This window comes from Bufo gargarizans, chromosome 10, assembly GCF_014858855.1.
Source record: "Bufo gargarizans isolate SCDJY-AF-19 chromosome 10, ASM1485885v1, whole genome shotgun sequence".
Classification (NCBI taxonomy): Eukaryota; Metazoa; Chordata; class Amphibia; order Anura; family Bufonidae; genus Bufo; species Bufo gargarizans.
The window spans coordinates 124000007-124011247 of NC_058089.1; the positions used below are offsets into that span (position 1 = coordinate 124000007).

Consider the following 11241-nt stretch of genomic DNA (forward strand, 5'->3'; position numbering starts at 1 on the left):
CCGCAGCCCCGCAAAAAATATAGAACATGTCCGTTTGCAGACAAGAATAGGCATTGTAACAATGATGGGTCTGCAGAAAAGCCCAATGCAACACGGAGGTCATCCGGATGTCGTACGTACTTTTTGCGGATTGGCGGTCGTATGAATGCACCCTTAAATAGATTATTATTTGATAACATTTTGGTCCACCCCTTAGAGCCCTGTATCGCTACAGTGAAAGTAGAATGCAAAGCAGTGATGTGATACATGTAGCCACAAAGTTCAAAGGTATTAAGGAAAAACCTCTTAAAAAAAATCAACTTATAAGCCATTTATTGTTATATTGTATCTATATAACCAGGTAGGTACAAGGTTTGACAGATCCGTATAGAGTGAAATAAAGCGAGTTCATGGCATTAATAAAAAGATGTAATATTAGGCGTGCCTACCATCCCTGACTCACCAGGGAGGAAAATGACCTGTATTATGTAAGCGGGAGAGAACATAAACTAGTAATGTGCCTCGTGAATGTATCGTGCTAGGTATAGCAGAGCGGAGAATAGAGATGCCTACATCAGGAGAAACTGGATACCGCCAATGGATACAGAGTTAAGGCTCTTTCACACAAACGTGTTAAGCCTGTGCCCGTGCTGTGGACCGCAAATTGCATCCGCACCGTTCGCGGGGCAGCCGCATGGGGACCGTGTACCCATTCACTTGAATGGGTCTGCGATCCCTCCGTTCCGCAAAAAGAGCATGTTTTTGCGGTGCGGAGGCACGGAACAGAACTCCAGGAACCACTCAGTAGTGTTCTGTTCCGTTTTTCCATTCCGCATCTCCGGATTTGCAGACCCATTGAAATCAATAGGTCCACATCCATGATGCAAAATGGGCCACAGAACGGTGCCCTTGTATGCGGCAACGGGCAATACGGCAACGGGCATCACACGTTCGTGTGAACGAGCATTTACACGTGCTGACAAGCAGGCAATGATCAGCAAGGAACCGAACCTTCCCAATAATTGCCTGCTGGTCAGTGGAGGTGAAGAGCTGCATTTGCATGCAGCAATCACCTCCACTGTATGGGGGAAGCCATCATTCGTCCTTATCCAGACTTATTGTTTCTGGGCAGATCGCTGCTCACACAGCACGTTCGGCTGCCCAGAAATTATGATTTCACCCAAGGAATAATAGTTTTGCTCGTCTATCGGGTCATCTGCAGCACCTTTTACGTTTGTAGTAACGTTCATTCATAATAATTGGCCCAACAGGTGTGCGGTGTAAATCTGCCATTTGTCACCCTTAATTATACTTCACTAATGACCATAATATCATTCGTACAGTAGAAGATAAAGAGGCCCTAAAGCCATAACAGCGTCTCACCAAGATAGAATCAGCAACGAGTCTGAAAAAAATTATGACCGGGTTACTAACGTTCAAGGGCTGAAAAAACCCAGTTTTAGCTTATTATTCTAATCGCCCCCTTCCCCGATCTGGTTGAGGAACCTGTTCAGGAACCTAGAACTGGAGCCAACTGGACTGAAGGCAAAAGATGGAATGGTTCAGGCAACCATGTTTTACTACACCTGATGGTTGACCTATGGCAGGCGGTGGGGTCCCATACAAGACCACATGGACTCTTTATGAAGAGTTACGTGTCTGGTGTCCCTTGATCTGGATTGTCCATCCTGTCCTGGAAAGACTGAACTTGTCGGATTAGAAATTGGCTATAATGGCATAGTAATTATGTATTCATGAAGGGTGGTAGTTTCCCATTCTTGGTCTATGTATGTCTGGGGGGAGGATGGGGGTTCAGTCCATATCCCCGAGGGTAAATGAAGATATTTAAAAGACGCATGAGAGTAATAGATTAAGATGGTGTGTTTCTTTCAGCAGCTCATATCTTGCAGATCTTACAAAATCACAAGTAGGGGAAGGGGGACTGGGCCTTGAGGAAACATTTCTCCATCTCTCTCCATGTGACGTGAAGAAGTAGTGTATTATCTGTAGTTGGGTAGTTGGCGGCTCAGTTTATAAGATAGGTGCAGGTCCCAGAGGTGGGACCCTCACCTATCAGACAATGGGGGCATATCCTAGCGAGATAGGAATGTCCCTTTTAACCCCTCCTGACATGTCTGTTTTAGTAACTGGCGACAAGTCATAATGTGTAGAATTATTATATTTTAAATTCATTCCCCATGTAATAACATCTATTCTTATAACTCTCTGATGTGCCAATCCTTTATTATTCCTGCTAGAAGTTATGAATGAATTGCTAGCAGTTTTCAGTGATGGTCCAGCTGGGTGTTACCAGTTGGGGGTGGTGTCCCTGCACAGTCTGACACTTGCAGCACTAATTGGATAGTGTCAGACTGTGCAGGGACACGCCCCTAACTGGTAACACCCAGGCAAAGCAGCATGTACCGAAGTGGTGCTGTATCTGGAACAACAGCATAGGGCCTCCAGACGGTTCTAGGTTCTGGCCTCCACCAATCACACATTGATGACTAGTAACCTTTGACTAGATGTAAATTGGATTTCCCAGAAACCCCCTTCAAGGTCATTAAGGTCAAAATTGGCTTGGCCCTTTGAGGGTTAAGTCTCAAGTCATATCGTCATGATAATAGCAGCTGTCTCTGTAGGCTTCACGTTACGCTGCCAGCTTTGATTAGAGGTCCTAGAAGAACCACAGCTGCCCTGCATCTTAGTGTTGGCGGGTTTTTTCACGTTCATTGCCTTCTTCCCATTGAAGTCAGAGAGGAAAATGGCATAAAATGTCTGAGAAACACTGTACTGAGACAGAAGGCAGCAGGCTGTAGAAACCGCTGTATGTCTGAGCGGGTCCTTATAGCGGTAACATCCTGGGTTTATTGCGGTTTTTGGAGGTTATTTTGGCTGTAGTTGCTACTCCCGCTGTGTATGTCGGTGTCACTTGTGTCATCCTCTAATCACCATTCCTGGTCGTCTCCATCATATATCCCTCTATCCACTGTACTTATGCAGGGTGGACCAGGCGTTTGGGTGATGTCACCTTTGATTATTGGTTGATTTTTGGGTGCCTCTATAAACAGCGTTACCTAACTAGTTTCTCGGAGCCTTCAGGTTTCATACTGCTCTCCTCCCCCTATGGCCGCTCCCTGCGAAACGAGACATGTGATTTCTTCATGGAACCTGTATTTCTGGTTTTGGCGTTACATAGCTGATGCAATCTGCTGTGACTTTGGGAGGGGGGGGGGGGAGTTACGCATGGCTAGTTACTAAATCATATTAATAGCAATGTCCTGTGACCAAGATGTCATCGCAGAACTGAAATGCATTCTTCCTGTAGACTGTCCTATTTCCCCGATGAACGGGTCACCTTACTTTGTAAGGGCTCATTCAGACGGCCGTATGGTGTCTGCAAAAACGCGGATCCATTTTTTTGCAGATTAGTGCCTTTCTGCAAAACAATTAAAACATGTCCAATACTTGTTAGTGAAAATCAGGACGTGGCCCCATTGAAGTCTATGGGTCTGCAAAAGTTGGAATGCAATCCGTTTTTTTTTTGCGAACATACTGAACTGTCCGCAAAAAAAATAAAACATCTGCATTTTTGCAGACTGCATACGGCCGTCTGAATGAGCCCTAAGTGAACGCTAAGGCTGGGTTCACATCACCGTTTCGTTTTCTGTGTTCTTCTGATCCGTCAGAAGGGCAGAAAAAAAAACGGATCCTGCATTTTAGGCGTCCGTTATGCACACTTTGCAGCCACGTAAGCTATTTCTATCTCGGATCCGTTCTTTTAGACGGAAAAATCTCCTGCATGTTAGAACTTTTTTTTCTAGGACGCAAAATGTGTGTAACGGATTCCTAAAATGCAGGATTTGTTTTTTTCTGCTCTTCTGACGGATCAGAAGAACACCGAAAACGAAATGCTAATGTGAACCCAGCCCAACCCTGGAGAAGTAAATGCTGCACCTTCCTCAAGCTATAAGATAACCGTGTGTGTGCACGTTATTTCCCCCACACCGCCACTCTGACATCCAAAAGAAAGCGGAAAAAGTTCATGAGATCTGGGACCTAAAGCTGGAAATGTACTAAGACGTTTGTCTCATATGCCAGTAACCGCACCGCATCGAAATACAAGGCACCAAATTTATTAAAGGGGCTCTCCGGCTTTAGAAACAATCTAGACAACACTGGGGAACAGCCTACACCATGGATGTCAAACTCATGGCCCTCCAGATGTTGCAAAACTACAACTCCCATCATTCCCTGATAGCTGTAGTATGCCCAGGCATGATGGGAGTTGTAGTTTTGCAACAGCTGGAGGGCCACGAGTTTGACATCCCCGGCCTACACCATTGCTCCGATTCTCCGGGCCTGGGTTTGTTTAACTGGCTGCAGTGGTGATGTCACATTGGCCTGAGTGATTGGCTGCAGCGGGCAACATGACATCACCACTGCAGCTGGGTAAACAAAGCTCGGCCCGGGAGAACCGGATAGATGGTGCTGGAACTGTTAGGTGAGTACTGCTCAGTTCTTTATCGTAGGCCTAGCCCCCCAGCATTGTCCGGTTTCCTTCTGAAAATGGACAACCCCTTTAAAAGGCACACATGCAGTGGAAAACCAGGAGTAGATTTTGTGTATTTTATGCCGTTTTCTGGAGTGAAGTGGTGGTAATTCTGCCAATCTGTGGAGGTCACCTCCACTAAACTTCACCCACTTTTCTCGCCCTTTTGGAATGTGGTGATGGAAGCGCAACGCATTGCTCTTTTTCTATTCCTGTTCCATGATGTGGTCGGTCATTTTGCTTTGGCAGCGCTAGAAATCTGTTTTACAGCAGGGACCTGGACGCAAGCAAATGGAAGTCAGAAATTGACTGGTGTGGGAGGTGGTCCCTGACAGGTGTAGAGGTCCCTATAGAACGGGAAGTGCCCAGTGTGTATAATGTCAGATATATATTCTTCTATAAATTGTAATATTTATTCTTTTTATTATTGTTCCCTTTACAACTAGATGAACGTGAAGCAGTCCAAAAGAAAACCTTTACAAAATGGGTCAACTCTCACCTTGCCCGGGTCACTTGTAGGATTTCTGACCTGTACAATGACCTGCGAGATGGAAGGATGCTGATCCGACTGCTGGAAGTCCTCTCTGGGGAACAACTGGTAGGTGGCCGGCTACAGCGGTTCCTAGTGGCCAAGGGTCCAGTAAGATGTTATTTACTGTAGGTTTACCTACAGTGACGATCCTAGAATTATGCCCAAGATTAGGAGCTTGACCTATATTTCAGTGATACAATAAGCCCTATTCAGCCAGATGAGACTGTTAAGGTGACTGTAATGGCGGCCATACTGGCTGTCACTCGTCAGTGGTTTTTGTATTTGGGAGGAAGTTGCTCTTCGCAGTGATACTCAGTAGGTGTAGTCCATGCAGCAGTCCTGCCGGCGCCTGACTCAAATTTCAAGAAAAAAATATGCTCCATGTTAGTCACTATATAGAAAAAATAACATTCAAGCCCTCATTGGTTAATAACTTTTAATGGGATATAGGCCGTTAACATGGTCATTCTGGATAATAGGGCAGTGTAAATGTGCCTCTGACCAGCCATCCAATGAGCAAGAGGCTTGTATGTGCGGTGATCCAAAATCATTGTTTGTCACCAGCACAATGAACCTGTATGGGGACAATCTTGGCAATCATACATCCCCATACAGAAGGGATGACTGCGACCGATGTACGCAGCTGAACGAGCAGGCATTTTAGACCCATTAACACGTAATCTTTTGTTTATTCTGCACAAAAATCCGACGGCAGCCTCCTGGAATACACCTCCCGGAATTGGCAATGAGCAGTTACGGTTTATAACCACGACTGCACCAAGAAAGAACATGGTATGGCTTTTTTTGGTGCAGAATTGTAAAAAGCTGCTATATGAAAGACGGTGAATAGAAGCTACTGTGACTATATGGGTGTCTTCATCAGGCTTGGTATAACACAATATCTGAAGAATCGCACATTTCGCCACACAAAGTGACGGAGCAGTGGTGTGGTACATAAATGATGTAACCGTATGAGGAGGGGAGCAGGAGCAGGAAATATTGGAGCAGCTCACAGATGAGCAGCACCTTATTGTCCATGACTGTGATGCCCCCACCAGGTCTGGGAGGCACATACCTGTATGGCCAAAAGTATATAGACCCCCCCCCCCCCCCCCGAATTATTAAGCTCAGAGGTTTCACCCACACCCGCTGCAGAGAGATGCATAAAACCAAGCACACTGCCCTGCAATCTCCACAGGCAAACATTGGCAGCAGTAAACGTGGCATTGTCTTAGGACGCCCCCTGTGAGCTGTAAAGGCTGTATTACATACAGCGATCATGCAGTCTATTGTCGGGAGGGAAGCGTTTCTTCCCGGCAATCGCCTGCTCCTTAGTGGAGGAGACCGCTGCACTTACATGCAGTGATCTCCTCCACAGTATGAGGAGGAGCGATTGCTAATGCCATCACGCGTCCCCATACTGACTAGTTGTTTGCCGGCAGCAGATTGTGATTAGACACCACGATCTGCTGCCAGCAAACAAGGATTTTTAAACCTGTTGAAAGATTCCATTTGCTCGATGAATGAGTGTTTGCTGGTACATCGGGTAATCGGCGGCAGTATTGCACTGCCAGATCATGGCTAACTAGCTTTTCTATGAACGCGTGTTAGCGATAATCTGCCTGTCTAATACATCCTGTTAAGTGGAAGCGTCCAGTAGTATCAACAGCTCAGCCCCAAAGCAATGCCGAGCCCCAGCTGGAGTCAGCAATCAGCTGTTTTGAGAAGGCCCTAGCCCGCCACCTTACAGCTCACCAAGCACAGTGCTGTACTTAGTATAGTGGCTGTACTCGGTATTGCAGCTCAGCCTCATTCATTTCTATGGAGCTGAGCTGTGGCCACATGACTAATGGACCTGGCCTAGAAAAAGCTAAGAGAAGGCTGCGGCACTACTGCGAGCTCCACTGCCTTCTCAAACAGCTGATGGGCAGGGGTCCTGGGTGTCGGCTCAAAAAAACCAAAAACTTTCAAGTCGCATAGAATGACATAAATCCACGCTCTGGGTGTGTTAGTGTGTACTCCCAGACTTCTCTCGCATGTCTGATACTTGGGCTCCTGGCAGTCAGTGGGGGTCCGTGTACAAGGTTGGGCCCGATCCAGCGGAGTGACAGCCAATCTGATGTCCTTATGCCCTTGTGTATAAAGGTATTAATTATCCTTCTGTAACCATCTCAAATAAAAAAATCTGAAATAAGAGGCAATGACCAAATGTTAGTCATTATGCTTCTGATATCCTATTCCGTTATAGTAGGAGTGCACTGACACCTTATTGACTGAATGTGCTGAGAAAATGACTATTGGTTGTCAGCCTGAGAAGGGGGGTGTCCTACATAATTAACAAGCCCCGCAATATCCTAAATAAAATATAAAAAAATCCTGTTATATACACCCCTTTGTCCAGTGTCGTTCTGTCCTCTTCTAGTCCTCCTGCCACTGCTTGGTGACGTGTCTGTATACATCATGTGACTGCTGCAGCCAATCACTGTCCTCAGTGGTCTGCTACTGCTTACTTATTGCAAAAGAAAACCTAAAATGCTGTTTTCCATCATGAGCGGTTTACTAGTCTGTACCACTAAGCAGTACCACTAAGTCTGTAAGGGTCTATTAACACATCCACAAAATGGGTCTGCATCTGTTCCGCAATTTTGCGGAACGGGTGCGGACCCATTCATTTTCAATGGGGCCGGAATGTGCTGTCCGCACTTCTGCATCCGTACTTCCATATTCGCAAAAAAATAGAACATGTTCTATTCTTGTCCACAGTTGCGGACAAGATTAGGCATTTTCTATTATAGTGTTGGCGATGTGCGGTCCGCAAATTGCAGAATGCACATTGCCGGTGTCCGTGTTTTGTGGATTCGCAAAACATTTACGGATGTGTGAATGGACCCTAAATGACTTTTATATACATGAATAATCTGTCATCCTAGATTATTACCTAGATTCCTAATCTGCCCAAACTGGTTGGGTGCCTGTGATTCCTATATTTAATATTCAGCATTTGGATTTACATTTAACAAAACAAGTTCATCATGTGGCCTCCACCTTCCAAATGTTAGACTCTTTCTCTTCACCAAGAGATCTGTATTCCTGGTCGACCAAAGCCTCCTGTGTCGTTGGTAGAAGGCATCGGCCTAAGGGGTAAAGGAAGGTGAAAGTGAGCCTGTCCAAAGCGACATGCATCATAGCCGCATCAACAATGTCTCCGGGAAGTGTCTGTGTAATGTCACCTATAGGTGACCACCCCCATGATGTGCAGCTCTCACCGAAATAATAATAAATGCAGATTGCATTAGCATAGATCTCTGATTATCTAACCGATGTTCTCCCATTATGGAACGGAAGCATATTGTTTTTTATTAGTCATATAACTCTACTATTTTCACCATTTACCTAGCTATAGGCACAGCCCTGGTCAGGTAACCACTGGAACAATTTGGAAGTGAGGAAATAGTTGTCCGTTAGTCTGCAGAAGCAATGGTGGAGAATATTGGTCACAATCCACCAGCATAAAAGTATGCAAAACATATTGACGTTGCTCTTTTTGATATATTCTAGCCCAAGCCCACCAAGGGTCGTATGCGTATTCATTGCCTTGAAAATGTCGACAAAGCACTACAGTTTTTAAAGGAACAAAAAGTCCATTTGGAGAACATGGGATCCCATGACATTGTGGATGGGAACCACAGGCTGACTCTAGGACTCATTTGGACCATCATCCTCCGTTTTCAGGTAATATCATGTGGCCTAAACCTCTTAAACTGGTTGTCCTGTGTTTTATAGGGGTTCCGTTATTGAGCACCCCACACCTCCTGACAACTTTCCCATTATTTTCTAGCACCCCCCAACTCCTTTGCCAAATGCCTGGTTTGTCTACCCGTGGCACCCCTGGCTGCACCCATTTTTCGGTGGTTTCCTATCTCTTCTTGCGCTGGTTCTCAGTGGAGAGAAGCTCCGAGTGAGAGCTCTCCATCGTTTTTCATATACTTGAAAATAGAGATGGCGTAGGGCCACGTAGCACTGTATAAGTGCCATAATGCAACCACGGGAATGAAGCCTAAAGGTGATATTCAGGCAGATTATCGGGAATGAGCGCTTGTTCCCAACAATCTGCCCCTCTAAATGTGCCGCCGATCACCTGATGTATGAGCAAAACGCTGGTACAACGGGTGATCCTGTTGTTGGTGCAGGCATTTAAATGATGGTTTCTGGGCAGCAGATTGTGCGGTCTAAACGGCAATCTTCTGCCCAAAAACAATGCAGCTGCATCAGGGCGAGCGATCACAAGTGACTCCTCGCCCTCATACTGTAAACGCAGCGGCCTCCTTCAGTTAGCTAGCAGCCAAATGTTGGGCAGGAACGCTTCCTTCCCGACCATCGGCTGCTCCTCATCCCGTGTAACCTTTTAGAATAGATTTATAAAGGCAGGAGAAAAGATTCCAGTAAAACTATGTTTGCTTTCCAGATTCAAGATATCAGTGTTGAGACGGAAGATAATAAAGAGAAGAAGTCCGCTAAGGATGCGTTATTACTATGGTGTCAAATGAAGACTGCTGGGTGAGCACTAAACAATGGATGAAGGGTCATAGTATCTCTCATGTATTCCACACGTACGCGCTGAAGGCAGAAGCGATATGGTGCCATGTGAATGTTTACAGCCCAGCGTCCCGCATATTTTCCGCCTTCGCGTGAAGCATTTGCATTGCAGACTATCAGTCTACAATCCGGAAGTGCAAGGTTTAACGCTTTCATTCCTGTTAGATGACTCAACAATATGGCCATCATTTTTATAGATGGAAAATGTAGGCGACCTAATTTAGCAGATTTCGGGAACTGACTCTTCGTTAAACTTCAATTGTTATTTTTCTCCAGGTATCCAAATGTTAACGTTCACAACTTCACGACAAGTTGGCGTGACGGGCTGGCATTTAATGCGATCGTGCACAAACACAGGTTGGGAACTTTTCTTATAAAATGTATTATATGTAAGCTGTGCAGGAAGGTTTCATACCAGAAGGGTTTTCATAGTTTTTAGTAAAAGACCCCATATTTGAAGTTTTGCCCCTAATGAGTGTATGCCCTCTTTTCCACATGCCCTCTGCAAATGGTGTCCCACAACAAACACTTATTCCCTATCCCACAGGACGGTGGATAAGTATCTGTTCTGTGGTGGTCCGACCACTGGAACCCCTACCAATCCTGGGGGGCCCTGAGTTTACCCATTTAAATGGAGTGGCAGTCACACGTGTGCACTGTATGGGACAGCCGGAGATGGCTGAGCGCTTACAGTAATATTGCAGCTTCTAATGCTTCTATACTTGATGTAATGGGCACTGGCTCCTCCATACATCGACTTCCTGCTGGGCCTGCAATTATTAATGGCAGCCTATCGGATTCTGCAGTGTAAGGTCGGCGAAACACATATGAATGTGTCGCCTAATGCTCCCTGATACCCCTCATACACGTTCCTGCTTAGGCTAGGTTCACATTAGTGCTAAGAAATCCGGCAGCCTGTTCTGGCATAAATGCCGGCTGGACAACAGCAGTATCTGTCCAGCCGAAAGCCGACATTTATGCCGGAAAACAGCTGGATCCCCATCAGATCCCATTGTAGTCAGTGGACATCTGGCACTGCTGGATACGGTGAACTAGGGCAGAAGGTTCCTCTCCCTGCCAGATTTCATAATGCTACGGTGAACATAGCCTTCGCCAAAAAAGCATCATGTATTTTCATTTGGAAGAGGGGAGGACGCTACTGCCAGACCTCTTATCTCCCCGAAAACAAAAGGGTTGGGCAGTTCAAATCCAACATGCCTGAGCCTTATCTCCCCCAACATCTGCTGTCAGATCATATGGTTTGCAGATGAAATGGTTGCATTCAGCCAACATACCTCGCTACTTTCACACTTGCGTTGGGGGTTCCGCTTGTGAGTTCCGTTTGAAGGCTCCCACAAGCGGCCGTCCAGCCCTAATGCATTCTAAGTGGATGCGGATCCGCTCAGTCTGGCACCCTCTGTCCTCCGCTCTGCTCAGCAGGCGGACACCCGAACGCTGCTTGCATTACCCAGTGGTAGAGTTTATTCATTGTACCCACTTATATGGCGCCGCCATATTCCACAGCGCTTTACAGACTTATTAATCGTTATCCCTAGTGGAGCTCACCATCTAAATTCCTTAT

The 11241-nt window shown here is 46.0% G+C and overlaps 1 protein-coding gene across 3 annotated transcripts in view; it reads left to right on the plus strand.

Moving 5' to 3' along the window:
* The window catches only part of SPTBN2 (spectrin beta, non-erythrocytic 2), a 258310-nt gene that overhangs the window by 209503 nt on the left and 37566 nt on the right, over positions 1–11241 (plus strand). For all 3 annotated transcript variants that reach the window (XM_044270585.1, XM_044270582.1, XM_044270584.1), the window contains 4 exons: positions 4978–5129; positions 8622–8795; positions 9529–9620; positions 9936–10016. In XM_044270585.1, coding sequence (XP_044126520.1) covers positions 4978–5129; positions 8622–8795; positions 9529–9620; positions 9936–10016 — 499 coding nt within the window. The remainder of the gene's footprint in view (positions 1–4977; positions 5130–8621; positions 8796–9528; positions 9621–9935; positions 10017–11241) is intronic.